The sequence below is a fragment of the Aquila chrysaetos genome, chromosome 13 (genome assembly GCF_900496995.4).
Source record: "Aquila chrysaetos chrysaetos chromosome 13, bAquChr1.4, whole genome shotgun sequence".
NCBI lineage: Eukaryota > Metazoa > Chordata > Aves > Accipitriformes > Accipitridae > Aquila > Aquila chrysaetos.
In genome coordinates this window covers 39221216-39247993 of record NC_044016.1, presented here as the reverse complement: position 1 = coordinate 39247993, position 26778 = coordinate 39221216, and the positions used below count along the sequence as shown (strand labels likewise).

The 26778-nt window shown below is 46.0% G+C and overlaps 1 protein-coding gene across 2 annotated transcripts in view; it reads right to left on the bottom strand.

The window, feature by feature from the left end:
* Positions 1-1306: 1306 nt before the first annotated feature.
* The window catches only part of DPYSL2 (dihydropyrimidinase like 2), a 55171-nt gene continuing 29699 nt past the window's right edge, over positions 1307-26778 (bottom strand). For both annotated transcript variants that reach the window (XM_030036101.2, XM_030036103.2), the window contains exons 4-14: positions 22007-22171; positions 20813-20874; positions 19560-19640; positions 18586-18654; positions 13888-14008; positions 10220-10376; positions 9916-10057; positions 9524-9694; positions 6503-6682; positions 4886-5051; positions 1307-4201 (exon numbers count right to left, since the gene is read on the bottom strand). In XM_030036101.2, the coding sequence (XP_029891961.1) occupies positions 4110-4201; positions 4886-5051; positions 6503-6682; positions 9524-9694; positions 9916-10057; positions 10220-10376; positions 13888-14008; positions 18586-18654; positions 19560-19640; positions 20813-20874; positions 22007-22171 (1406 nt within the window). In that variant the 3' untranslated portion in view covers positions 1307-4109. The remainder of the gene's footprint in view (positions 4202-4885; positions 5052-6502; positions 6683-9523; positions 9695-9915; positions 10058-10219; positions 10377-13887; positions 14009-18585; positions 18655-19559; positions 19641-20812; positions 20875-22006; positions 22172-26778) is intronic.

Below are 26778 nucleotides of genomic sequence, written 5' to 3'. Positions count from 1 at the left end.
TTGTTGACTTCTTCCTGACCTCAAAAACTTCTACATGCCTCAGCTGATATTTTCTGGCCTCTTCTAACATGGACCAGGTTCACAGAGTCCCTGGAATTGATTTCCTGTGGAAGAGGTTTCTTTCTTTCCAATTTAGGCACTGGAGGAAGAAATAATGATAGAAGAACAACAAATAGAGGCTCTGCAGATGTGCGTTAACCAAACACCAGTGCTTTAGGCTGAATGTATCTTTCACTGGGATATTATTGTTGGGACAAGCTAATAAATCTTATACGCAGTGACCCACTAACCCTGCTCCATGGGATTTGATTGCACATGTGCTAATATCTAATTTAAGCTGCCAGTAGCCAAATAACTGCATGTCATTGGTGACAGAGCCAGGATCCCCACATTAAGCAGAAGTGATCTTATTAGTGGATGACCATTGCCCCTTCTCAACAGATAAAAAGGAAACCCTCTTAAAACTTCCGACTGGATAGGGGTGCCAGGTTTAAAGCTGTGTGGAGAAAGCCAATTGCATTTCACAGAGCGCTTAAACATTTGGTTTTGTTCAGATGAGGAACAAGAGCTAAACATCATCGCAAAGTCAGTTACGAACTCCAGCCGTGCTCGGATTTGGGGGAAGACCACCGAGAGCGTTGATATGGTGGACGTAGGGATGCAGCAACCAACGGTGTGAGCGGCTGACAGCGATGCTGGCTCTTCCTGAGCCCTTCCCACGATCTGCTGCCACCTCACTCACAGCATCTCTGCGACACCGAAAAACCCAACCCACCGCCACCGAAAGCGTCGCTGGCGTTTTTCCAGCCAGCTCTAACCCTCCCCATGCAGTTATCTGTGTGTGGCTTCTATTTACGGCTGTACTTTCTCTCCCCTCCTCCATCGCTCTTAGGAGGGTCCAAGTAGAAACACATTGGAGGGCTGAGAGCTACGCCAATAGTTTTAGCTTCTTTTGCTCACATTTCATCAGCGACCTCTGCAATGCAGAGCCAGGATTTTTCAGGCGATTGTCTCTGCTTTGCCAAATACTGTTTTAAACAGACAACTGCCCTGAGAAGAGGCTCGCTTTTCTCTAAAGGAAATTACACTGTGGATCACTGCTTCCTCTTTACCATCACCATCTTCTGAGGAACCATGGGACCTTATCTTCAGCTCTGCTGCTGTACATCTCACTCCTACACAGGACTACCACGAGCCTGCATCAGCACCGACTTCAGAGCTCAGTCAGTTTTTATCTGTTGGAGACACCAGCCAACATACGCAGTTACACAGAACACGTATCGCCTTGAGACACAGATGCACCTAGTGAAACAACAACATTTTGTCTTTATTAGGAGTTCCCATGGTAATATAACACAGAGTTCTTAAGGAATAAAACACAAGACTTGGGGTTGGGGTGGGGTGGTTTGCCATTGAGACAATGGTCAAATATCAGTACTTCTTTTTGTCTACACACATGATCAGCTTTAGCACTTACAGCTCCTCCACTCATGGTTCACAATCACAAATCCAAGGGTTAAATCCAGCTAGTATTAAATCCTACTTTTTTTTTTTTATTTTTAGAGCTTCAAGTCACTGCGGTTAATTAATTAATTAAGTCATCGTCTTTTTTTTTCTTTAAGCATTTACATATGACATTCATTAAACAGACACAAAGCGGACGAGCTCTCACAGGAAAAAACATGCTTACATAGCCTGCAATGATCTTTTTTTGTGATTTTTTTTTTCCTTTTGAAGAACAAATTAAAACTAAAAAGTCATATAATGAGTCAGTGAAGGAAAAAAAAAAGGAAGACTTAAGTGAATACTGAAGAGCCGCAAGTGTTTCGTAGAATTGAAACGGATCTGCAATTCTTTTTTTTTTCTCCCCAACTCGTTCAAATTGATTTTAACATACAGGTGAAAAAAAATGAAAGTAGCTGCAATATATATTAAGTTCACGGATTACTTAACAAACAAAGTGCAAACTCTTTTATGCAAAACTAAAAGACCCAATAGTTAAACCTAAATGCAAAATGCATGGATGAATATGGCAATGTTTTTCTTAACTTTTGTGTTCAAAGGGGCCTAAAGGAATTAGGTGCTGAAGCTGGGAGGGTTTGGGTACCTAAGTAGCTTCCAGATCCTTTGCAAATCCCAGCACTGATACTTCAAAACAACAAATTTGGTACTTGTTTCTTAAAAGCCTTCATATATAGTTTTTTCCCTAAAAGAACCTGTAAACACCATTTAAGAAAATACTCACAAATATGGAAAAACAAGGTCAACGTACGTGGCAAAGTACAAATAGAAGAGAAAGCAGAAGATGCAGCCAAGTGCCAGGGCATACAGACAGTGGAGGTAACGCTGTGTTAATGGCGGGTAGAAAAGCTCTCTGTGCTAAGAGACAGGCCAAGTCCTTGGGACCGCTGAGCCCTCCAGCTAAGTTAGGTGGGAATCTAATGGTGCAGATTTATTCTCCATGTCCTGAAAATAGTTAAGCCGCCAATACTAGGGCTAAAAGACCTTCAATCCCAGAATATAGTTAAACACCCAGATCCTGCTGACTGCCACAGAAGCTGGGGCTCCTAAATTCATTTAAGGACCACTCACGGCCTCTGGTTTCTCAAATCTGAGGCAGCAGGCATCTGAGGAAGGGTGGAGAACCACCAGGCCTTCTCATGAGTATTTGCACAAAGGCAGATTCCTGAAGGCATGAGTGACTGTGAAATTCGCACCACGTACGAGAGATTCTCAGCTGCTGTTGACCCATCGAGCTACTCTGAGGCTCCCAGTTACAACAGCTGGGCATCTGGACTCGAATTGGAATTGCCACAGATGCTCAGGCACACACTCAACTGGCCGGCCTTTCGACGAGAGCTAAAGATAAGCTCTCTTAAAGTTTTAAATAACCACTCATCGATGGCCAGGAAGGGGGAAGGTGGCTGCTACAGAAATCTTTCAAGCAACGTGTTGCTCTTTGCCCATGGCCCCCCGCTTATCGATTTCCACCTCCAGGAAGAGAAGACAAACTAGCCGCTAAAAACTTCTCAGGAGACTCTGTCCCAGCTCCTCAGCTGGTATCTAGCCCCTTTGCACCAGCTCAAGACCTAGTACACTGAAGTGAAGACCATAGCTTATGAACCTGCTCCGCGACCTCCTATTGCAGCTAAGTGGCAAGCGTTGGCTGGAATGATGCAACCTAGGAATACCTGAAGTACCAGGGCGGCAGCGGCAGTGACACTGGCGGGAGTCTGTAACTTGAATGAGGGTCGGGAAGGACTGGGAAGAACAGGGAAATCCCCAGTTCTCAGATAAGGCTTCGTAAACACAATGATACAAACATATTAAAAACACACACACAAACATAAAAAAAAAAAAAAGTTTCCTCAAGGACCTAATTTGCAGCAAAATCCAGAAGGAAAAAAAAAAAAAAAAATAAAAAAAACAAACCAACAGAACCAAAGTCCCCAACGATTCTAGCTCACCCGATGGCTGGGTGTGATGCGCTTTCTCAATTCCTACTGCTGGGTCCTGTTTCTCTCTCTTGGCAGCAGACAGCTATTCAGCGACCTCAAAGGCGGTGGTGGGGAATGGTTACAGACAGGCTGGGATTCGTGTCCCTCCGTGCTTGCCTAGCTATTCTGCTGGAACACAGAACCCTACAGATTATCCAGTTTAAAACCCTTGAACTACTCTTCTGCTTGACATTTAAAAAAAAAGAAAAAAAAAAAAAGCGCTATTTTTTACATTTCTTATTTATTTATTCCTTTTTTGTGTGTGTCTTAAAGGCAGCTCCTGGGAAATTCACTTTATCCTTCCTTTAGTAAAAGAAAGATGCTGAATGGGACAGAGGCCACATATCTCAAACATCCTCTTTACACTTACTTTTGCATGTCAGAGGTGTCAAAACAGGGCTTATTTCTTTAAATGTGTAGGGGCTGAGGGGGGAAGTGAGAGGGGTCGGTGAAGATGAGAAGGGAATCGGAGGGGACTGAAAGAGGCGCCTTACTTCAGCCCCCCCTCACTGGTTGCCCGCAGTAACTGTCACAGGCTCTAAAAGAATCAAAAAGGGTCTCCAGGTGCCCCCGTCCCCCGGTCCGCTAGGCGGGCACAGAAGGGGTCGGTCCTTAGCCCAAGCTGGTGATGTTGGCACGTCCGCCCGGCGGCGCCACGATGCGCTGAGTCGTGCGGCGTGGGATGTTGTCGTCGATCTGTGCCCCTGCGGGAGAGAGAAGCAACGTCAGGTCCCCCGGGTCAGCGAGGGGAGTTTCGAGACGAGCGAGCTGCAGGACAAGGCAGTCGGGAGAGCGCGGCTGCGCTGAAACCCATCCGAGTCCTCCCAGGCCGGGCTCCAACGGTGTGCACCAAAGTGCATCATCTTTGGAGGAAAAGCCCTTACTGGCCTCCAGTGCCTTAATTCTGCTGAAACCTGCTCTGCGTTAGTATCTCCGCACTGAACACCTGAGCCTCCCAGCCCTGCCCGGGTAAGAGTTGGCTAAATGGTTTTCCCTTAGCGAAGCTTTTTATTCCTTTGTATAGTTGTCCCTTATTGCACTGAAACAGCACGCTGAGAAATCAAATTTGCCACATACCAGATCCACAGCTGGTCTCAGCTGGCAAAGCTCTGCTGAAGTTGGTGCCATCTGCCCTCTTCAGACACCCGGCTGAGGACTGAGCCCAGAACGCACGGGTGTACTCGGCATTCATGCCACCGCATGAAAATAAGCAGGACTTTATGATAGCTCCTATACTGCTCTTCTTCCTTTCTAAAGGGACAACCTCCAAGCTAAAAACACATCACAGCCTCTTTCGCTGCCTTCCAATTTCAGCAGAATTAATTCAGAGTATGGGAGTATGAACAAGCCGTGATTTCAAAGCAATTTAGCCCCATGGAAGTATGTACCAGACAAGCTGAATCCAGACTGGTGCAGGTTCCTCACGGGTGGGGCCTGCTGTTTGGCAGGAGACGTCTTAGCCGAAGACGCTGGCGTGACGGTCTTCGGCGTCACCGACACTTCGCAGACGGGTCCGTCGTAGAGGCCTCGAGGCACACCCCGCAGCTCGGCCAGCTGCAAAACACAGAACCAGGCAGTCTTCAGGGTCAAAACAGAACTGAACAGCTGGCCAGATGTTGCTAAGCCAACGACACACATTTCAAGATTTGTCTTTGGTAAGAGGATTTGAAAGCGTACATCATCTCCTCCGTGCTGATCCTCGGGCGGTAGCTGGTCTCCGAAGCAGCATGGATAAAATGAAACGCGCTCTGGACTGCTGCGGCTCCAGCTAGTTGTTAGCTGGCGCGAGCAGCCTACAGAAGACAGCCAGTCTGTCCCCTGCACCGCAAGTTCTGTCCTTTAATGATCCCAACCTACCTGCTGTTGTATTAAAGGCTCCTGACGACTCTCAAATGAAACTTACTACTCATCCCCAAAAAGCAAAACAATGCTGAGACAGAGGCAGGCCTGCATAAGGAGGAGCGAGGCTAGCTTCACATCGCCAGCCTGGGAGCTTTAGACTGGGTTAAATGCAATTATTCCAGTTGAGATGCTGCCCAGTTGGATTTATAGCTCAGACACATATTTCTGTGGGAGACCAGAACACAACAGAAACCACGGATCTGTTCTCTGCGGTGCTAAATTATCTGAGGTTGTAATTTTGATAACTTGCTATTTCTTCAAAAGAACAATTAAAGAAAGATCATTTGCAAGGAATGTGAAGATTACCTATGGTCAGCAGAACTAACACAACTCTGCTTTTGTCCAGGAGAGGGCAACACTTCAAACATCAAAACACTTTTCTCCTCAGAAATCTGACTTCATCTAGAAATAAACTTCCCTGAATTCTCAGCAACTAAGTTGCAGCTGCGTTCAGCGTCACCTTCTCTGTCAGTTTTTACCAACTAAAGGCATATCAAAAGGCAGTTTCTGCTCTGAATGGGTGTATTTTACAAGAGCACTTTTCCAACACTTTTAGCCTCTTAAAAATAGAAAATTCTCACTTTTAAACAGTCGGTAGGCTGTGCCTGTGACTCACCAGTCACCAGACAAGAGCATCTGATCATATCTGACAGAAGGGAAAGCAGCATAATGTATCTATAACAATAAATTAGAATTCTAAATTGTTGCTGAAAGGTTTGATATATAAACGCTCTCAGTAACTTCTCTTGGTTCTTCTGTGAAGGAGAAGCCCGCCGAGTGATTTGCAGATTGACTCATGTCCAAACTGGACAGTTCCTGGACACATGCTCTGTATAGGTGTCCCAAGACAGAGAATGAGAATTAAAGAGCAGAAGAATAAAATTTGCAGAAAATAAAAGCTCAAGCCAAAGCATATTCCTGTAATGACTCAAGTGAATAGCAAAAATGAAAGAGGAATGAGATAAATATGGCTCCTATCCAGGGAACATTTTCTGTTGCAGAAGTGTGTGTCTGCGGGCCAGGGGATAGCATCTGTTTTCCACCCTCTTTAACTCAGGAGTTTCAGTGAGAGAACAAATTTGCATCCAACCATTTATACTCACCCTGCTCCTTGCTTTGATGCGCTTGTAGACGAAGTCAGGGAATGGTTTCCTGGGGATATACCGTCCAGATCCCTCGGTGACATGGAGATTCCCATCCTCCAGCACGATCTTCCCCTGGCTGATAACCACCAGGGGAGACCCACGGCACTCCATGCCTTCAAAGATATTGTACTCCAGAGACTAGAACAAACAAAAAGACAACATGAGGCAAACGTATTCATCCCAGCAAAGCCTGCTGTGCTTTAATTAGCAATCACCAGTCATGCTAACTGCCAAAATTTTAAGGACAGATGGAAGCAAACTCAACAGCACTTACCTGAGTTGTATACACTGTGGTTTAATAGAAAGGCTGGTCTTTATCATCAGCCTAAATTTATTAAGGATTTACTCATGCAAAATTTCCACTGCAACAAGATTCGTAAAGAGGATATACAGTTTCGAATGAGAATATCTCGAAGCCTACCTGTTTAAAGGCATTTAGGCGCCTATCTCTTCCGAACTGCAGGGGATTTAAGAGCCAAATAAAGTTTTATCCGAGTTTCATACTAAACATAATGATAATTTTGAAAAGCTGTATTTCAAACCAGTGTTTTGGTTGATGGGTCAGGGACCAGGACAATCTTGTTTTACTCTAATGGGATTGCCCATCCTCAATTAACAGGATTGGAAACGTTACACCACGGAAAAAAAGACAAGTTTTAAAGGAATCACTGGTAAATGTCCCACCCATAAAGCATCCTGGAATGAGATGCACTACAACCATGTTATTTGGGGACTGTTACTCTAGTGACCATCTCTGAGACAAATCCAGGTCGTCTTTACTGAGTTAATAATGGAGTTTGCTCTTGAAGTGTGTTATAAGTACGGGTAGGCTTGACTGCAGATTTACAGTTAGCTAGAATGGCGGTTAAACCGACACTGAACCAGATCCAGTCTGAAAAAAAGTTGTGGTGGCAAAGGAGGAGGCTTGGTTAGAAGCTTATGAAGTAGGCTGGTTCCAAGAACAACACTATCTCCCTCCCTAGCTCCTCATGTTTCCTTGCCAGACAGTGGCAAGAGCAGTGTCAATTCTTGGAAAATAGCCGTGTGTTGCTCTAGCATTTAAAAAAGTAACAATCATCCGATGCCACATAATCACTACGTCTCCCTGTGTCGCAGCAACCGCTCTGCCTTTCAAAGGGGCTTTTGTTTTATGCTTGACCAAACTAGGATGCCTTGACTCTAAATGCATCACTGGTATCAATTTCTCCTCTCACACAAGGCACGTGTGCAGTGTGAGACACAAAAAAATACCCCAGCAGGTGTAATGCCAGGTAAAACAGGCAATGCAATGACAGGGGACGAGGTTAGAGCTGGACATGTAAGAAAAAAAGCTGTGATTTCTTAGACCACCCTCCAAGCTCTAAACAAGCCACCTGAAAACGAGAGCCCTTCATCCTCCATAGTCTTGGCACAACTTCGAGATGCAGCCTTTGGCAATAGCTGAGCATTGAGTGCTGAGGCCTCTTACAGGGTACATGAGTTTCAGGGGGATCTGCGGTCCTTAGCGTATAAAGTATTTCTGAATGGTCGCTCCATGGTGGATCTGGTTCTCCTTCAGCCTAGCACAGATCCATGGCAAAATCATGGAGTCAAACCTGATTGTACTGGAGCATATCCACAAAAGATAGTCTCTGAGTTTTGTGTTAGGAAATTTTTAGTGAGTCCAATTCATTTCCTAAAGACAACAGCCATTAAATGGCAATGACTTTCAAATACTCCATCCAGCAAGCTACTTCCTGCTGAGCCATTCATAAGCACAAACCCAGGTTCAGACCATTAAATTTGGCACCTAATAGCAGTATATCCCTGGGCTCCCTCCTCTAAGTCATTCTTCTCCAGACTGGAGGTGTGACGAGTCTGGAAGCACCTCTAAGGTGATTGAAGTGACTGGACTTCTGGGTCTGGATGCCTCTGTAAGAAGTCTAAACACAGGCAGGATGAATCCAGGCCATCTGTGACCAATTCTGACAGAGTTAAGTCACAGGGAAGGGAACCAAACCTTAAAAAAAGTTTCTTTGTGAATGTGCCCAGGGATCCAAGTGTGGAAGAAAATTTTGCTCCTTCAGCTCCAGAGTGAATGAAAGCATTCACGGAAAAAAGAACAAGGAGTTTTTTTTCCAGGGAAACATTCCATAGGTTCATCGCCAGCAGTGAAACAAGTCGTCAACAAATGCAAACAGTGGTTGCTTTCTCTGAGACAGTGCCCGAATGTCACAGGGAGACTCCAACCAGCCCTTTGCACTGGGACCATTCTGCCGTTTCCCACAGGGTGGAACAGCTTTTTCTCTGTAGGAGCCAGGTATGAGATATGGGACACAGCTGCGGGTCACAAGCAGACAGTGCCTCTAACAGTGCCACCACAAAGCCGCAGAAGAAACAAGGGGAAGGTCTGGTTAGTCTGGGTGCTGCCTCGTGCCTCCCTGTGCCTACTAACGTTGGGATAATCGCCAGTAAAATCATGTCTAAATATGACTCCACAGGCATGTGCCAGATCAGTACCTGGTGTAAATCCACTCAGACTCACTGATCTGGATCAGATCTCCAGCGAAGGTGTCCACGAGCTGGCAACCTTCACTGACCCCAGCTAGAAAAGGGGCAGTTCACATTCCCACTGCTAGCGAGCCAGAAGGTCTTAAATGACACATTGTGATAAGAGGCCTTTTGATATTTTAGAAGATGCAAAGAGCTTTCTGTGTGCTCAGATCCCAGCATCCAACACTCAGAAAGAGCAGACAACCTCTTTGCTCTGAGGGGAATCTCTGGGTATTCATGTGATTTCGGATTGGGACTCAATCGATCATCTTCCCTTCTGCTCACACAACTGAGCCGTACTGGGTGTAAGACCAGAGAGGGCTTGGGGCATCGAGAAAACAAAGCCCTGAGTTGTCATGAGCTCTAGTCCTTGGCAGCACAGTCTGGCATTGAAGGAAGAGAGGAGGAAATGAGCAGCAGAGCTCACACCGTAGAAAATATCCTTACTATGTTATGAGTCTTGGCGGAGATTGTCTTGACGCTGTCAGGATCCCAGATAACCAGATCAGCATCCGAGCCCACTGCAATACGGCCCTTCCGCGGGTACAGGTTAAAGATTTTAGCTGCGTTTGTGCTGGTCACAGCGACAAACTGGTTCTCATCCATCTTGCCAGTCACCTGGGGAAAGACAAAAGGAGTCACTGCATTAGCCAGGTGGGGACCGCTCTGAAAAGCAAAGAGCTGACAGCACAGCAGATTCCCAACCATCTCTGCAGGAGCAAAAACCTCAAGCGCAAGGACCATAACAAGTGTCTGGGGGGAGATAATAACACACTGCTACAGGTCTTTCAGCTCTGAATGTCTAGTTGCAGCCTAAGCCTGTGACACATGTGACATACCACAGCCTTATCCCAGATGATGGACATCCTCTCTTCAGTCCCATTGGTTCCTTCAGGGATCAGGGTAAAGTTGTCCTTCCCAACAGCTTTCTGAGCAGTGTTGAAGGTGCAGTGGGCACTGCCGGTAACTTGGAGGTCTCCGCTGGAAAAGACAATGACAGGTATTTAAGATATTTTACTGCCACAGGTTTACTCCTAAAGGTAAAAGAGCCTTTTGCTTGCTGACAACAACAGCTATTATTTTTATCACCCGCTTGTCTCACGATGAAGCACATGTTGTATGAACACAAAGAGCTCTACTCACCAGGACAGTAGCGAGTTGAGAAAATCAGGAGTGGTTGGGTCAGGACTCAGTGGTGGGGAAGTAACAAACGCTGCCGCCTTAGCCCAATTCTTGCTCCAGTAATGAGATCCATCAGTACCCAAGCTGGCTGTGATGGGCTCTCCATACACCACGGTGCCTACAGGACAGGAATACAGATAAATCCACTGTGAGCACCAAGCAACATGCACCTCCAGCCTGGCTTCCAGGCATAAAGCATCCTTCCGAAAAAGGACAAGTTGGGTAAGTTATGACAGCATCACACGCTGCAGGGTTTCTTGGTACTTCCTTTTAAGTATGTGATCACAGAGACACAACACTGGATTGAATTCACCGGCCTGCATAACGAGATGATCAGACGTCATTAAACTCCTGGCCTGTTCAATGCTCCTCAGAAACTGTGTTATGTTACTAGGGGCATGTTTTCACAAGCAACTCTTAATTTGGCATGCCTATCTTGAGATCGCTAAAGAAACACTGACAATTTTCCAAAAATCAGTTCCTCAGACTAAGTATCCAAAAAACTAAATACCTGAGTTCATAATAAAGATACTGTTACTGACCAGAGCTTGGAGCAGCAAAATGCGCCCAATGCCTTTACACAATTGCTGAGGTCGGCGCTGATTAATTGTGCTTGAAAGGGTTACTGTAAAGATCCATTGTATTGTATCCTGGGCCAAGAACCTTATGAAAGAGGCTGAGGGGAACTGTAAGAGCCTGAGGAGATCCAGTCTGATCTAGAAGGGACGCGGAAGAACATGAATGAAAAAAACAGCACCTACAATATTTTTACAAATGTGTATGTATTAAAGATCTAACAAGGCTGGGTTTCTTGGAGCAGGCTCTGTGCATAGATCAGGTAAGAGAAAACTCCTATCAGGAAAGTTTCCTGCCTACAGAGAAAGCCCATCCCAGAGGAATTATCAGTGTTTCTGGTTCACAAATGAAGCTGAGTGAAACTGAGTAATTCCCCCAAGGGTACACGGTAAATCTGTGGCAGGGCTAGGAAATGAAATTGGATCTTCTGACTCTCTGTCCAGTGCGCTAACCACCAGTGCATCCTTCCTCTTCATTAACATTTTTGGAACCACATGAAGGAACCTTAAGCGGATCCTTAAGGCCACAATACTTTGCGAGCTGGAACACACCAGCAACATCTACACACCAAGCAGATGCAAGATGCTGCAACTTCAAAAGCGTGCAAGCTGGTAGCCCCACAGATCTGCTCACCAAATGCAACCTTCCTGAAATCTCTGCTAAGTGCCTATCCATCTGGCTCCTGAGCCCAGACACTTCATCTGTTTGTATCTGCCTGCAAAAGATGTGGGTAGTTAAAATACTAACCCTAAATACTTCAGTCAGAAGAGAGCGGTAAAGGCGACCCCAGAATTGGTCAGCAGGGTCTTACACACCTCACCGTGCGAAGTAAAAAAATACGATCTTTCCTTCACCATATTGTCTGAGCTACTGTTATGTCTATAGGCTCTCAAGCTAGCTGGGAAGGAGCGTATTAGCTGAGGCAGAACGATGCATTAACTGGCTTCGTGCTGCTTCCAGGACCACACTGAAACAGGAGGTGTAGGAACAGCCTTTGTCAGAGGGGATCCACCAGCAGAGGAAGAGGCCGTCTGACATCACTTGCCACAAATAGGGTTATGAAATCAGAACAAGGCAAAACACACGCTGGCTATTAATGGGAGGCCTGTTGTGGGCCAATACATTGGGAGGATTGTTCTGCAGGGAACGATGTTTTGAGCTCCCAGATCTGCCAACGACAGAGTCTGCAGGGAATCTCCTCCATACAAATGCCACTGGGAACATCTGGCTTTAAATAACATTCGTTCTTCTCCATTTAGCAAATCAATTCTGTTTTGTTTTCGCCTTGGATAGTCTTCAGTTATGTTTCCTCTGTTGCTTGGGAGGGCAACGCTAGTGTGTGTGGCCCTCCCGGGTTACCCAGTTGGGTAACTGCACAGCATTTAAATTGAATTATTTAATAAAGGAACAGAGAATGGTGTGCCATTTATACCCAAATTCTCCTTATAAGGAGAAAACACAATCTGAATGAAAACTGCATATGCTAGTTCACTCAGGAGGCTAAATGAAGTGACTTCTGTGGATCATTCATCTGGGACAATCCCAGCACCGTTCACAGGCAGGGTAACATCCACCCAGGTCAGGTTGTGTTTTACGGCTTCTGCGATCTAAGCGTATGGTCTCTCATCCCAATGCCCCTCTCCACTTGCCAGCTAGTGGTCTCAAGGGACAGTGAGCACAGCAAGAAGGTGTTTTTGTTGATGCTCCATCCCTGTGGTGCATCTGTCGCCAGTACTTTACCTACAAAAAGGAAGGGATGTTTCCCAGGCTTATAGGATTGAGCTGCACAACGGCATCAAGTTGTTTTCTGGGGTAACGCAACATGCAGCCACTTTGCCGTGTCATCACATCTTCTCATTTCAGCACGATCTCCACTAATGGCGCTAGGAGAGGAAGGTTTATCCCAAACAGCTTGAGCTGTTTCCACGCCATGAACAGAAAGAGATGCCTTGGAAATCGGTCCTCCTCACCAACTCTGAACTCACTTAACAGGAATCATGGGACCAAAATACTTCTGAGCCAATACACCAACACAAATCTGTTTGCTGTGGTAGGAAATTAGCTCTTCTCACACCAAACACCCAGATGGAAAGTGATGTCATTTGTATATCCATTCAGGCTTATTTAGACTGCATAAAATTAAATCCAATCCTTCTGAGGAAAGAAGGGGGAAAATCATCCCTCCTGCTTACTCACCCACCCAGAGCTGCTTTAAATAGAAACGAAGGGTTTAGTCACAGAATAAAGCAGGGAGACGGGCACTCACTGTGCTTTGTAACCCTTGCTCCCTGGGGGCAAGACAGCAGGGTCAGGACTCGGGAAAAGCTACTGCATCACTCAGAGTAGCGCAGCTCCCTCACAGACCTCGGCTAGAGGGAAGAGACGCAAGGCAGCAGCATCCACAGCAGGTCTGAGTCTTGCTTCTTGCAGCATCCTCAGGCAGAGTTATCAGAGGCGACTGCAATTCCCAGCCAAACCCAGACTACTGATCCCAGTTCCTGTTCGGATGCCAGGCTGTGAGTGACAGCCCACGAGGAGTATCTATTTCACAAGCAAGGAGCACAGTGGATAGCTGGAATCGGTAACCTCTTCGGCTACTCCAACTAAATCCAACAGGGCTTGTGAGTTGAGACCTCCGTCGGGACTCTTGGAATCACTTCTGACCCCAGGAAGCAGCTCAGCAGAAAGCACCAAGGAAAGACCACAGCAGCTGGAAGGAGGATACAACTTGCAATCTCCAGGGGGATTCTTTAAATGGAGACAGCATGGAATTACTCTGCAGTAACATGAAGGCGCATGGCTCGATGTGGTAGGATGAGTGTCAAGAGAGGGGCTCTAGGGTGAACAGAAGAAACAGCTCCTGGCACTGATATGACCACCGAATACTTGTCTGTGGGAGATGAGACAGAAGCAGTTGCTTGGGACCTTTTAAAAAAGAGCCTGGATGATAACACTGGAAAAAGAAACCTTTCCTGTAGGGATGAAGCTTATGTTGGCAAGGAGTTGAACTGCATGAGCTAATAGGGCGCTTCCATCCAAGGGAAATAACTTACCCTTTTTCCTGGCTTGAGCAATTACATCAGCGGCACTTTTGCTCATCACCTTGGTGATATAAAGGGGGCAGTTGGTTTGGTTGGCGATGGTTATTGCCCGGTTCACAGCCTCTGCCTCCACCTGAGAAACAAAGTCAGCAGCAAGTTAGTAACATTCCACACGTTAGCATATCCCATTCCCCTTCAGAGGGTCACAGCCTCTGCTTTCACGGGAAAACAGGGTGTGCAGGGCCGAGATGAGAGACTTTCCACCTCTCCGATTCTGAGCCAGAAAAATGTACAGTGTAATCATGGTAATTAAAATGACATCAAGCTGTAGTCCCCTCTCATTACTACCTTTTCTCCCAGGCTGCTTCAAAGGTTCTCTGCAAGGAGACCAAGTCCTAAAATAACATCCCAGGTGCTCAAGTTCAGAATGATTAAGCCCCCTCTTTAACCTAGACAAAAATAAGCAACTAAATGTTGACTCAACAAAACTATTCAAGTTCCAGCCCACGCGGAAGAGAGATGCTGTAGCCGCATACTCTGGTAAGCCACGTTTGCAAACAAGCCTCCTAAATTGTACCCTCCACTACAATATCTGGCTTGGGATCTGACAGAGTGTGAACCACCCCATAAATCCACTACTTCTTCTTGCATGTGTAGAGAGATAACCTCAGCAAGACTGAGGGTCACTTTATAACTACAGCCTCAGAATGAACGTCATCACTCTGCAGACTTTTACGGATCACACATCCTAATCAAAGCAGTCCAGATGACAGATTTAACAGCAGGGTAATGCTCACAGTGCCTGCTGCCATGGAGAACTAAGCCTGCAATACCACAGACATTTTCCAAGCGAACAACAGAGGAAATTGAAACCCAGAGCAATCAGCCACCTGATTCCCAAATGCAAGAGGCTACCAGCACCTCCCACGGACTCCGGTGAGACTGGCACATGCTCAGCACTTCTGAAAATCTGCTCTGCAGTGACTTATCGCAGACCGCGCACCGTACATCATCAGTCCCAGAACCACTGACCGCTGGCTCCTAGCTCTGTGCTTGGTCCACCAAAAGAAGTACCTGAGACTAGGGACCCATCAGCTTAGGAAACGGTGCGTTCGCCAGGCTGACGTCCAAGTGCCCAGAACAGCTCTGCTCACACTGACAAAGCCACCGCTTCTTGTAACACTGCTCTGTTTGCAGCTGGACCGCTCAAGAAAAACAACACGGCAACAGCTGGGAGTTTTCAAAAGAAAACCAGCCCCCCCGAGCCAGTAGGTTGGGCTCTAGTGCCAGACGGGTTAAAGCCCTTGCCTGTCACCATGCCAGGGCTTCTGATTAACCCTCCCCAGGCAGGGTGATACACAGAAGGGGACATTTTCTGGCCCAACTGCCTCACGCAAATGGAAAAGGCTGCAAGGAAGGGTGTTTATTCCAGGACATTCGACTCGAGTATGTCACAGCCAGCAGCACTTGCAGGGAAGACGCAGGCTCAAAGGAAGAGCCAAGAAAAGCATACTTGTCCCTCCTGAGAGACAAGGAGAGAACTCGGATGGGCCAATGCTTCCAGGCAATGGCATCAGTTTGCAAACTGCCCGTTTGAAGCAGGCCTGCACACAGCTCTGCCACTGCAGCACTTGGAAGGCACGTTTCCATGCTGTGCCTTAGTTTCCCCACTTGCAAAACAAGGATAAAACAACACGCATCTCCAGACTTTTGACCAAAAGGCATTTTGAGCAACTGCTAAGCAGGAGGAGAAGACTTTCTGCACAGAAGAGAACAAGGCTGCTGAATTCATGCCTTGTGCCCAGATGCTATGGTGACAGGCACATAACAATAACCCAACGACTAGTCCAAAGGGGAATGTTTGCAATTACCAGTATGCATTAGAAGCCCTAGCACAGCAGTTCTCTTGGAAAAAAAAAGACAGACATTTCCTGGAGCACTTGGACTGCTTGTGCTTTCAGCGTTTTTGTGGCTAAAATAAAAACAAAAAATGATGGATCACTCCGAAAAGTCATCACAGAATGATCTGAGCCATGAGGGGGAGAGTACTGCAGAAAGTGATGGATGATGCTGACTTGGGATGGTGGTGTCTTAATTAAGGCTCCCTTTGCTGGCTGGAACAACATGCTGAATACTGTCACCTTGGCTCAACCCAGGTTACTGAGGTGAGCAAGCTAAACCCATGAGTCAGCAGTGAAACGTAAGCCTTAATTCATGCCTTCTGCTCAACCTGGGAATTCAGAAGATGTGTACGCTCCAAGTAAGACACAAATGCACATGGCCAGGCCCTGAATGCTTCACTCTGACGTAAGTCTCACTGAATTGAATGGGAGTTTTGATTTAATAAATACCTTAGACTTCTTCAACAAATCCCGCTAGTTTGCTGTAGATGGAGGTCTGAATTAAGCAGCTCTTCAGTAAGGCGACAACCATCATAAAGTCCTTAGGACAGGCTTTATACTCCGTAAGGGGCAGCATGAAAAGCCAATTCTAGTGTTAACACCACCCCAGAGGGACACCAAGAAACATCCACTCCTACTGAAGTCAACAGGAACTATGGATCTGCTGCCACCCTCAGAATCTGGCCTTTATCATCAGCCAGCTTAAAGGAAGTTGTATGCTTTTAAAAACACAAAGTTACTCCCGCGTTGGAGAAAAGGAAGGGAGGAAACCAGATGACATCGTTTCCTGCCCTGTTTCCTATGACTTTCAAGGAGGAGAATTTTGGACCAAATGCTTCCACTCTGGGCAGACAGCACAGCTGAGTTCAGCTGCACAGAGGCTGCCCAGCGACATTGGGAATTAGACCTTACTTGAGGAATTAGATCCTCATTTGAGGCAGCCACGTGTCCTCAGGCAGCCTTCTTTGCTATACTGAGAAAGAACACATTTCTGCACAGATGTAACAAACCAACCAAGCCAGGGAACCACACAGTTCACACTTTAAAGCTCCTGCTCCACTAAGGATGAGCTTTGAAGTAGCCAGACAAGACTTGGCTAGTTTGATGGCCGGATCTTTTAAGGTAAGGAGCAGCCTCCCTTTGAAGTCAACAAAAGTTTAGGGGTGCTCCACAGATGAGCCCCAAGTGTCATGTCGGCATCTGTTCCTGCTCTCCTGGTGCAAGCCAAAAAATACGTATAAAAAAAAAAATGCAGGGGTGTGTGGGTGGAAAGCTCAGTGGAAGTGTTTGCTCACAACTTTCAGGAAGCAAAAAATCCCAGCTCCCGGAGCCAAACACAAATTCTGTGAGGATTCACATACTGCCCAAGTCGAGCATTTTTTTTCCCCTTGTGCATGAAGCAACTGAATGATTTATATTCCTACTGAAATGTCTTTGGATGCTGCTTGTCTGAACCAAGGGGAGGAAATAGAGAGGGAGCATGAGGGGCACGTGTGGATGATCTCACACACCCAGCTTCCAGCTGCCACATCTGGCAGTCAGCAAAGCCCCAATATCTTAGAGGAACAAAAAAAAAAATGCTTGTACATAACAGATGGACTTTACAAACCCAGAATGCCACGGTGAGATGTCTAGCTTAGAGATACTGAAAGACTGGAAACGAAGAATGCAATGGAAACCAACCTGAAAAGCGAAGTTTTAAGGTTCGTTCTTAGTCTTGAGATTCATTTTAAAGACTTCAAGGAGTGAGAGGGATTGGGGTGCTTGACCCTAGAGAAATCAATGGGGAAGTATGGAGGCTAACTATATTAAAGTGCTAGGCTGAGATCTGAGAATTAGCTCCCCTCTCTGGTACATACTTTCTGTGCATTCAGCAAACCACTTCGTCCCTTGGTATAAAAATCCACCATCGGTAAAATGTTCATCAGATCATCAAATATTATGGTAATGAAAGCTATGCAAGTGCCTAAGACAGAATGTCAGGATTTGGGCATACATTAAAAATTTCTACTGATTCAGACGAAGTCCTGATAAAATAAGGACCAAGAGAGAAGCCCAAGAGACGGGATCAGAAAAGTCCGTGGCAAAACCCTGCCTACATAAACCTAAATTCTGAAGTCTTTACTCATGCTAAACTTGACTGAAAGCAATGAGAAACCTTAAGAACTTCAGGGTGTAGCTCCATAAAGACCAACATCATCAATCAGAGCATGTAATTCTTCAGAGACTCCATCTTCAACGTGTTCCTGTGCAGCAGCTGAATCAAGGAATTGGTGATTCATACCTGTGCTTCAGGTTCAACATTTTCTACATCTCCTAATGTAGGATTCCAGTTTTGGCTCTCAAAGGGCTGAACTGAAGATGTGCTAACTACCAACAGCTCTCTGTGTCTTGAGTGCTTCTCATGGGCTCTGTGGTTCAAACACATCTCGCCTCCCTTTAGACACCCGATGTGTGAGCAGAGCCTTTATAGTCTATCTCTGATAATTAACAGAAAGAGATGAGCTTTTCCAGAGGGTGAATCAAATCTCAGGCTGGATGAAGTACACCCAGGAGATGTCCCCTTCTCCAGTACAGAAGCTGAGGGAATTCCTCATAAGTACCCATAGCAGTTAGTCTCTAGAAGGGACTAGTTACTAGTGAGTCCCTAGAAGTGTCTCAGCCTCTTCCCTTACCCCATGCAGCAATAATGTTTACAGCCAGGATGAAATGGTTTTCCGGCCACATTCATCCCAATAGGAAGTACTTGATGGCAATGCAGAAATGTTATAAATTGGCGGAGTAAATGCAAAGGCGGTAAAGTCCTCACCTCTTCAGGTCTGCTCAGCACATGCCCTTCAGGGCCTGTGATCCCCAGTTCCAGGATCCTTTGCTGCTCCTATGGCAGAGAGAAAAAAGAGCAGGAAAAAGACTTAAAGCAACATGCATTTTTTCTTGCAGCAAACACAGCTGTTTGAAAGTGGTACAAGTGAGATCCTACGCATCTGTGCGAGCTAATAATCACATGGGGCTTTACATAAGGGCCTTACAACCAGAGTCCTGTCCAACTTCCCTTGTTGAGAATAACCAGAGCTCACAAAACCCTCGCTGATTTGTTCCCACGAGGTCAGGGAAACCTTTTATTTTGATTTGCTTCACACTGGTTTCATAGCCCCTCAGCTTTTACTACTCATTTGCGCCTATAAAATAATTTCTAAAGATACAGCAAAACAGTATCTCATGAAAAAAACATCCTGCAGCTGCAGGTGACAGGGCTCAAAGACTCAGGTGGGCTCTTCCCCAGACAGACAACACAGAAGTCCTCTGCAACACCAAGTTTTGCATGCTTGAGACGTAATGTATAAAATGAGCTGGAGATCAGATTAAATCCAAATACATTATTAACACTTTTCGTTGTTGCTATTTAAAGGACGAACAGATCCCAAGCATCAGCATCCCAGGTACCGTATGAAGCTATTTCCCTTCCCACTCCCCCTGGTCTTAGTTACCACAGAACATTTTACTGTACAGGGTGACAGTCACACCCAGATGCAGTCTTTCACTTATGGGGAGAAAGGCAGAGATGGCCGATAGCCACCACAAGCTGAAAGCTGCCATGAAAACCTGCTTTATCAGTGACAATGAGGGCATAAGATTTGATGTACAGCTCTGCTTGCATCCTTGATACAGCTATGCCATGCTTTAATAAGTCTTGGTGATTTTCTGTTTGCAAAGAAGGAATTAAGAGTTTAAATCCCTCCCAGCATTTTGAAGTTAATAATCCGCAGAATAAACATAACATACCTCAGCAATGATGTCACCGTTCTCAGCATGCACTTGAGCTGTCGCACCAATATCCCGGATTACACTCAGGACCTCATATATCTGGAAGAGAGAAAACACACATTACAGTATACCCTGAGTGTACGCTCAGGTACGCACCTATTATAAAGTATACGCTCCAGACTCCTTCACAGCATACAGAATTTTGCAGAATGGAAAAGAGAAAGAGAAAGAGAAGCATTAAAGAATGTAAGATGTGGTTTGCTGGATAGGTATGATCCATTTTCCTGCCTATAACTGAATTTCCCAATCTGTACAGTCGGATGCTACTGATATGGCAAAGCAGCACTACTCAAAAGCCAGGTTCGGTATATTTACCACATTGGAGGAAGAAACAGCAACTGCACAGGCCTACAGCTGGAGTGATTTTAAAGAGCTCACAGAGTTGTAACTGTTTCATGCCTTCATCTACTGGTGCCTGGCATGAAAAAAAAACAAACCTTACATTTGTTTTTCACGGAGAACCTGCACCCACCCCTCTCACTGCCTGGGATAGGTGCAGTGTCATCTCCCACTCCAGCAACCAGTTTGAGAGGGCTCAGGTTGAGTAACCCACAACTGACACCAGTTCCGTCAATGGTCACTCATTAAAATGCTTACCAGAGTCATTAGAGATAACTGTCATACACCACTGCCTCCTACACTGTTCCAAATGACTCCCAGGCATTCCTCTCCTCCCACCACGTTTAGAAATATAAACTGCCCATCTCAACAATTAAATGTACCCAAACGTATCCACCAGAATTGCAAATGGGAGGGCAATTCCTTTCTAAGGTCACAGCGATTCTAACGCTAAAGCCAGAAACCCACTTCTGGACCAGGATCAGTTTTAGCTTATAAACACACAGCGTAGTTATGCCAGAGATCTCGCTGTCCTGCCCTGCGCCTAGGCATAAAGCAGCAATTTATAAAACTGCCACTGCTTCCACACCAAAGGAGCTGGAATAAAACCTTAGATCTCTCAAAATGAGGGTTTTCTCATTGCTTTCCCCAGCCAAGCCTTTCAGGGTTTGTTGTTGGTTGGGGTTTTTTATTAAAAAAATAATCTTCAAACCAGAGCTCTGGGTACTGTTGCAAATCTTAGGTACTCTTACACATACAAAGATTGAAACCAGAAGAGAATGTCAGATCCCAGTGTATTGAATTTAAACCCTTATATGTGACTAACGCACTGCCTGCAGTGACAGAATTGTGTGAACATTAAGCCTTCCTACCTGAGAATCAGTTAGCTGAAAGCGATCTTTGAAAGCCATGTAAACCAAGAAGGAGTTCACACCTAGTAGAAAGAGAGCAAAGGAATTATCTTTGACATACAAATTGCAGGCACAGATAAAGCTACGAAACACATAGTTTCTCGCAGAGAGAAGACGTCCCCCTCCATCAGGCCCCCAGCAAGCAGTAATGATGCGTAGACAAATAAATTACTTTAATCTGCTCTGAAATGTGTACACACATGTGCGCGCACACAGACACATGCATCCTCAACCGATCACAGTGTAAAGCCAGGATCTCCTCAGCCACGTGGCATTTATTAACACAACTGATGAGAACAGAGGAGCCTGCACTCCAGCCGTGGGGACAGCTAAACCCCCAGGCTTCCATTTAACATTAAAGTAAGAGTAATTCTGTGGATTCAGCACTGTAGGAGGTTGAGTAAAAAAATAAGCAAAACGCATCACACACAAAAGCAGAGACTGGGCCTGGCTGCCTGATCCCCCAACTCCCTCCTGTGAGAGCAGTGGGAAATCTGTGTTTGTAGGCATGCCCCCCTCCACCGTATTCGTACTGGCCAAGACACAGGGAGTGCTCCTAAGTCGGCTTTCCCTCTCCTGCCTTCTGAACCAGTAAAAGCTCTTACCCAGCACATGTGGGAAAGCGCTCGTTAGGATGTAAAAGGTTGCTTTTTTAAACTACAAACAGGATGGAAAATTACTCTAGCCTAAGGATGAAACATCAAGGAAATTAAAGAGGGGAAAAGCCTATGAGGTCATTTTATTCACCTCTTCTCCACTTTTAGCAATCAGTGCTGGACTGTTCCTTCTGGGCCCAATTCTTCCCTTGTTTACAACAGTTTAATGGCTGAAGCTATCACCTACCTGCACTAATGAAAATCGAAGGGCCTCCACTAAACAAAGGTGCTCCTTTGCATGGCAGCAGCAAGAGAGTCACCTCTGCAAAATCAATGCTCACCCACCTAACACACTGCAGTGACACTAGTGTGTACCGTCCCCCTGAGCCCTCTACAACAGTGACTGTCCAAACCTTCACAAGAAGCCAGAATGGGCCAAGTTAATGTCAGGGCCCAAAACAGCTTTACTGGGATGTAAGAGTAAAATATTTCACAAGAGCCAGTCCTAAAAAAATAAGGAGGGGAAAGGTTTCCATGAACTTTCAGTAACAGAACTTACCATGATCTTTAACCAGAGCTTCCATCTCCTCCTGGACACCTTTATGCCACTCAGTGATATCCACATGCAGAGAGTAGTCGCAGCAGGATTTGCTGTCTGCCCATTCTCGCCACTGGTCAAACGCAGTCAGCAAACTGGTCCCTGGCTCAGGAACCACGTGATCAACTGGGAAAGACAACCAAAGCGTTGGTAAATACCTGGCACAGTAGCTTTCCTGGATGTCCAAGACAGAAAGCAGGCTTTGCAGAGGCTGCCGCAAAAACAAGACATCCCCTTCCCGTTAAAATATTTGAGTTTGAAAGACCTGGTTTCTAAAGCCCCACATCTGAGAGTGCAGCCAGGAAGCTGATCAGGGAGCAGAAGCTGAAAGAAATAGTTCAATTACTACAGCCTGTTTACTGCAATTGTGAACAGAGCAAATGAAACTCGCAGGGCAGCTAACACAAACCACTGCAGAGAGCTCCGTAAACACCGCTCTCCTGTTCGGTAACAAATAAACAATGACACAGGCGAGATCCCCTGTGAGCATCAGTCCGCAGCTTTCGGTACTCAGCACCTCACGTTCAAGCAGCGCTTTTGTCTGCGCCTCTGGACACGCTAGAGAAGGTGTCCAAAGAGCGCAAAGATGTATTGCTGCCGGCACGTACGCAGTGGATCAGAGCTGCTTTGTGCTACGCATCCCAACCAAGAGCACCTTCCAGAGGCGGCGTCTAAGTGAGGACTGGAAGAAGCAGGACCGACAGTCTGCCACGGCTGGAGAGACACCTCCTGACAACACGATGGTCCTGCTTGCCTCTGGCATCTGCTCAGTCTGATCCTCACGCTAGCCTAACACATTAGTTCCAGCAGCAGCTGGGTTCATAGACAGCTACAGGATACTCCACCAGTGCTACAGGTGCAGAACAGCCTCAAAGGGTAACAAAAGAGATCTGGTTCTGAAGATTTAGCCTTCCTCGCAGTAATCCGAATAGCATGCAAATTTCTATTTGAATGCACGGGATCTCTAAGATCTTCACTAAACACAGTGAAACAGAAGAAGCAAGCCAGTATCTCAGAAACTGAACTGCTGCTAAGAGAGTAGGAAAAGCCTGCGGGACTTCAGGGGTCACAAACTGGGCAGGCACTGTTGCGGAGGAGGAGAGAGCCCTGGCTTGATTTTACATCAAATCGCACAAAAAAATAAAAAGTTGCTTCAATTATCAGCAGAGAAATTCAAGCAGTTTATTTTTAACTTCATTAGCGAGTATCTGGGCTGCCATCAGCTCAGTACTTAGCTCTAAATCACAACTGGGATAAGAGACAAAGTCCTTGGGCCCTACTCGCTCTCATTGAAGTACAAAGCTCAGCTTTGCCCCCACGCAGACGCATCAGCCTAGATTTACTGGTTTTGCACTGCCTTAAGAACTGGATTTACGCCGGGGGCTCTCAACCCGCTGCAAAAAGCAGTACGGCTCTCCTGAACGATCCACGAGCTTCAGCCACCCGAGTCGATAATGACGTCTCCAACGTTTGCGATGTGCAAACACTGTAGAAGGCCGAGAGGATTACCCAAAAAAAACATCTGTCCCGCAAAGCTCTGCCCACCCTCTCTCCCTTTCGCAAAGGTGACTACGTGACAGATAGCAAAACAGCAGTTAAAATACTCGTGCTTTTCCAAAAGGCTCCTGTTTGCGCCTCGAAGTATCACGCCAGCCTGCAAAGTGAAGGATGTGATGTACAGTTCTTTGCCGATACATCGGCAGTAGAGCTGCCAGCTTTGACCAGCAGTGGCTTAGGGGTTCAAGAGCGGCTGGTGGCCTTCGTCTGCTCAGAATGCATCAGAGAAATCTATGCTATGAGTGAAAGCTCTGCAATTTGCCTGGTGACTGGCATCAGATCAAGGATGTGCTTTTCACCACCCTTGGGAAAAGCAACCCAAATTTAACCAGACGATAAACTGTCCTGTTTTTTAAAAAAATCATCCAATTTCTGTTCCATGATCTCCTCCTCCCCAGTGGTCAGAAACCTTCCACTAACTTCCAGACTGAATTGTTTCTTGGCCAGTACGTAGCCCCTTGTCACTCTGCCAAAGTTAATCTTTAGCTTAAGTAGTATGAACAACAAGGAGAAAAGTAACATTCTCTCTGCGTTACCAATGGGATAGAGAGAAAACCCAGGTTTTCACAAATGGCCAGTGCCTTAACACAAGAGCTGTCTTCCTCAACCCACTGACTAATTAAAAAGCAAAAAAAGCCTAGTTAATCTCTAACACATCACAGTAATAAATCCATCTCTACTGAAGACGGAAGGTGCCCTAAGAGCCCTATTAGCCCCAAGACGATACATGGCTTATGGGCATCGGAAATTCTGCCTGGAGGCACCAAGGGGTTAACACAGTGGAGTCCTCACAGCCCAGCACGGAGCCCCTCGGAATGACTCTGGTGTCTAGGATCAGAGCTTTATCACCATCTTATTTCATGCGCTGCCCAAGTATGACTAATGGGAGTTTGCGGAGGGAGTGGGAGAGGGGGTAAGGGAGCTCATCAGATCTTTGACAAATTCAAACCACAGCTGGTTACAATAAGGGTAAGGGATGGAGGTAGTGGTGCATATGTGCATGAAAGTCAGCTCTGGGGATTAAGAATATCTCATATGGAAGCTGCACTGCCGACACATCTCATAGCAGCTCCCTTGAGCTCACCAATAGCCAAATCACCCATCATCCCCATCAAAATAGAACACAGTTTGTTTCCACAGCAGCTTTCTGCCAGGCAAATATTACCGATCAACCACTTCTTTATATTCACGTGGAAGAAGTCAGCAAGAAGGCAGCCTGAACGTGCAAGGTAAGTCAACAGCCTTCAAAAGCCTGTCATTTAACCAGTCCCAAGAGACTCAGGGAAGGAGCGACATGACTGAGCGTACCATGGGGTAGTCACAGTGACAGGGACATCCCTGGACAGGGGTCCAAGTGCTGGAGGGCAGCAGCAGCTACACCTGACAGACGGCACCCTGGAGCAGGAATGAAGCCGTGTAGCCACACGTGAGGCAGCAGAAACGGTAGATGCTGCACATAAGAGACGAGGAAGGTGGATGTAACCCTAAGTGCTAGTCTAGAGGTAATTCAGACACAAATGCAAACGTCTCCTCAATTTCACCATCCCTTGTTACAACAGAAAGGGCCAACTACATTGCAAGATCACGGCCCACGGCCCTACGTGCTAGGGTTGGGGTTTTGGGGAGCCCAAGTAAGTAAGAATGAGCCTAGATCCTTTAAAGGAGAACAGTCAAGATTGATTCTTCGCCTGCTGTTAAAAGAACTGAGCATTGCAAATACTTTTGCCTATTGGTATGGATAGGAATCGCCCACATGCAGCTCAGAGGAAGTTCTCCTTCCAGTCCTCAGGCAAAGCTCAACAGCTCGGAGTAAAACAAAAAGCTTTTTCTTTAAGGTCCCTGTGCTTCAGAGCAGTACAAAGCAGCTGATGAAAGCTCCATCCGCTGCATTCCCACAGCCCTAGGTTCGCAAGATGACCCTCGGGTATGATCCACCACAGGACCACGGACACAAGGTCTTCTGACCCACCAGAGCACGCAGCAAACCCAGCCATGGAGATTACCCTGGAGGCTTCCCATGCGAAAAGCAGTGTGCTGTCCTGACCTCGCTGAACCACTTCTCTCTAGGGAATCCGACAGCTTACTGCCCTATCTTCCATGCCTTCATCTCGGAAAGCAGGAATGTTCAATTCCTGCAGCCGCTGGAGTGGCCTCACATCTGCGGGACGCACTCAAGACAAACTGTTGCAACACAGACTGTTGTCACCCCTTTATTCTCTAGACCGCTTGACTTCTTCGTGCTTCCAAGCCCAGATATTTTCTTCCTGTTGTTGATTATTGCTGTACAAATGATGTCAGCTGCTGAGGTCTGAAAAGGAAGTTGCCAGCTCAATTTAAGCTCAAAGCTTGCTCCAAAACCAGTAACAAAATGAATTAAAAAAAGAGAAAAGGAAAAGATCATTTAAGTATCACTTCATCAGTACTGAAACCTTCAAAGGAGAAATTAAATAGCTTGTGGTCCTTGTAGTGGCTCCCTGAATCAGAGTGAATTTCAGGCTTAATGCTAATGTTTCTCTTTATTTAACACATGCTCTCAGCAAGTTACATGGCAAAGCCAAGGTTAGGATTACAGTGGTTTCTCAGCTATGAACAGAAAACATTCTGTAGATTTATCTTTTAACCTTCTGAGATGCTGAATCCAAAATGCAACAGCCTATGGCTTAGAAGCAAAAGCAAGCTTGTTTACATCAGCAAAGTAACTGCTTTTAAAAAAAAAAAAAATTAAAAAAGGATTTTGCACTTTACAAATCATCTAATTTTTCCCTTGGTAAAATATTGAAGCTATTCCAAAATTACCGGATAGTCTGTTTATCTTTTTCCCAGACAAACCAAGCGTTCACCTCCCTTTGGAAGGCACTGGGATTTGAGCACCTGCATACCCACATGCCACAATTGTTCCAGCCACATTCGCTAAGACTCTTAATTACCTCTCCCATGTGCCTGGTTTTGCTCTCCAATCATTACATACAGTTTCACATGGCCTACAAGGTACATCTGCTCTTACTTCCAAGTATTTCAGCTCCCACCCACCCATCATCCATGGCTGTTTTTCTGCCTGTCTCGCTCATGATCCTTCGCTCCTCCTTGGACAGATTAATCGGCTCAAGATTAAAGGCAGACAATAAGCTGAAGTGAGACAACACCACTAACCACTGTTAGCTTATCTGTGTGGCTTT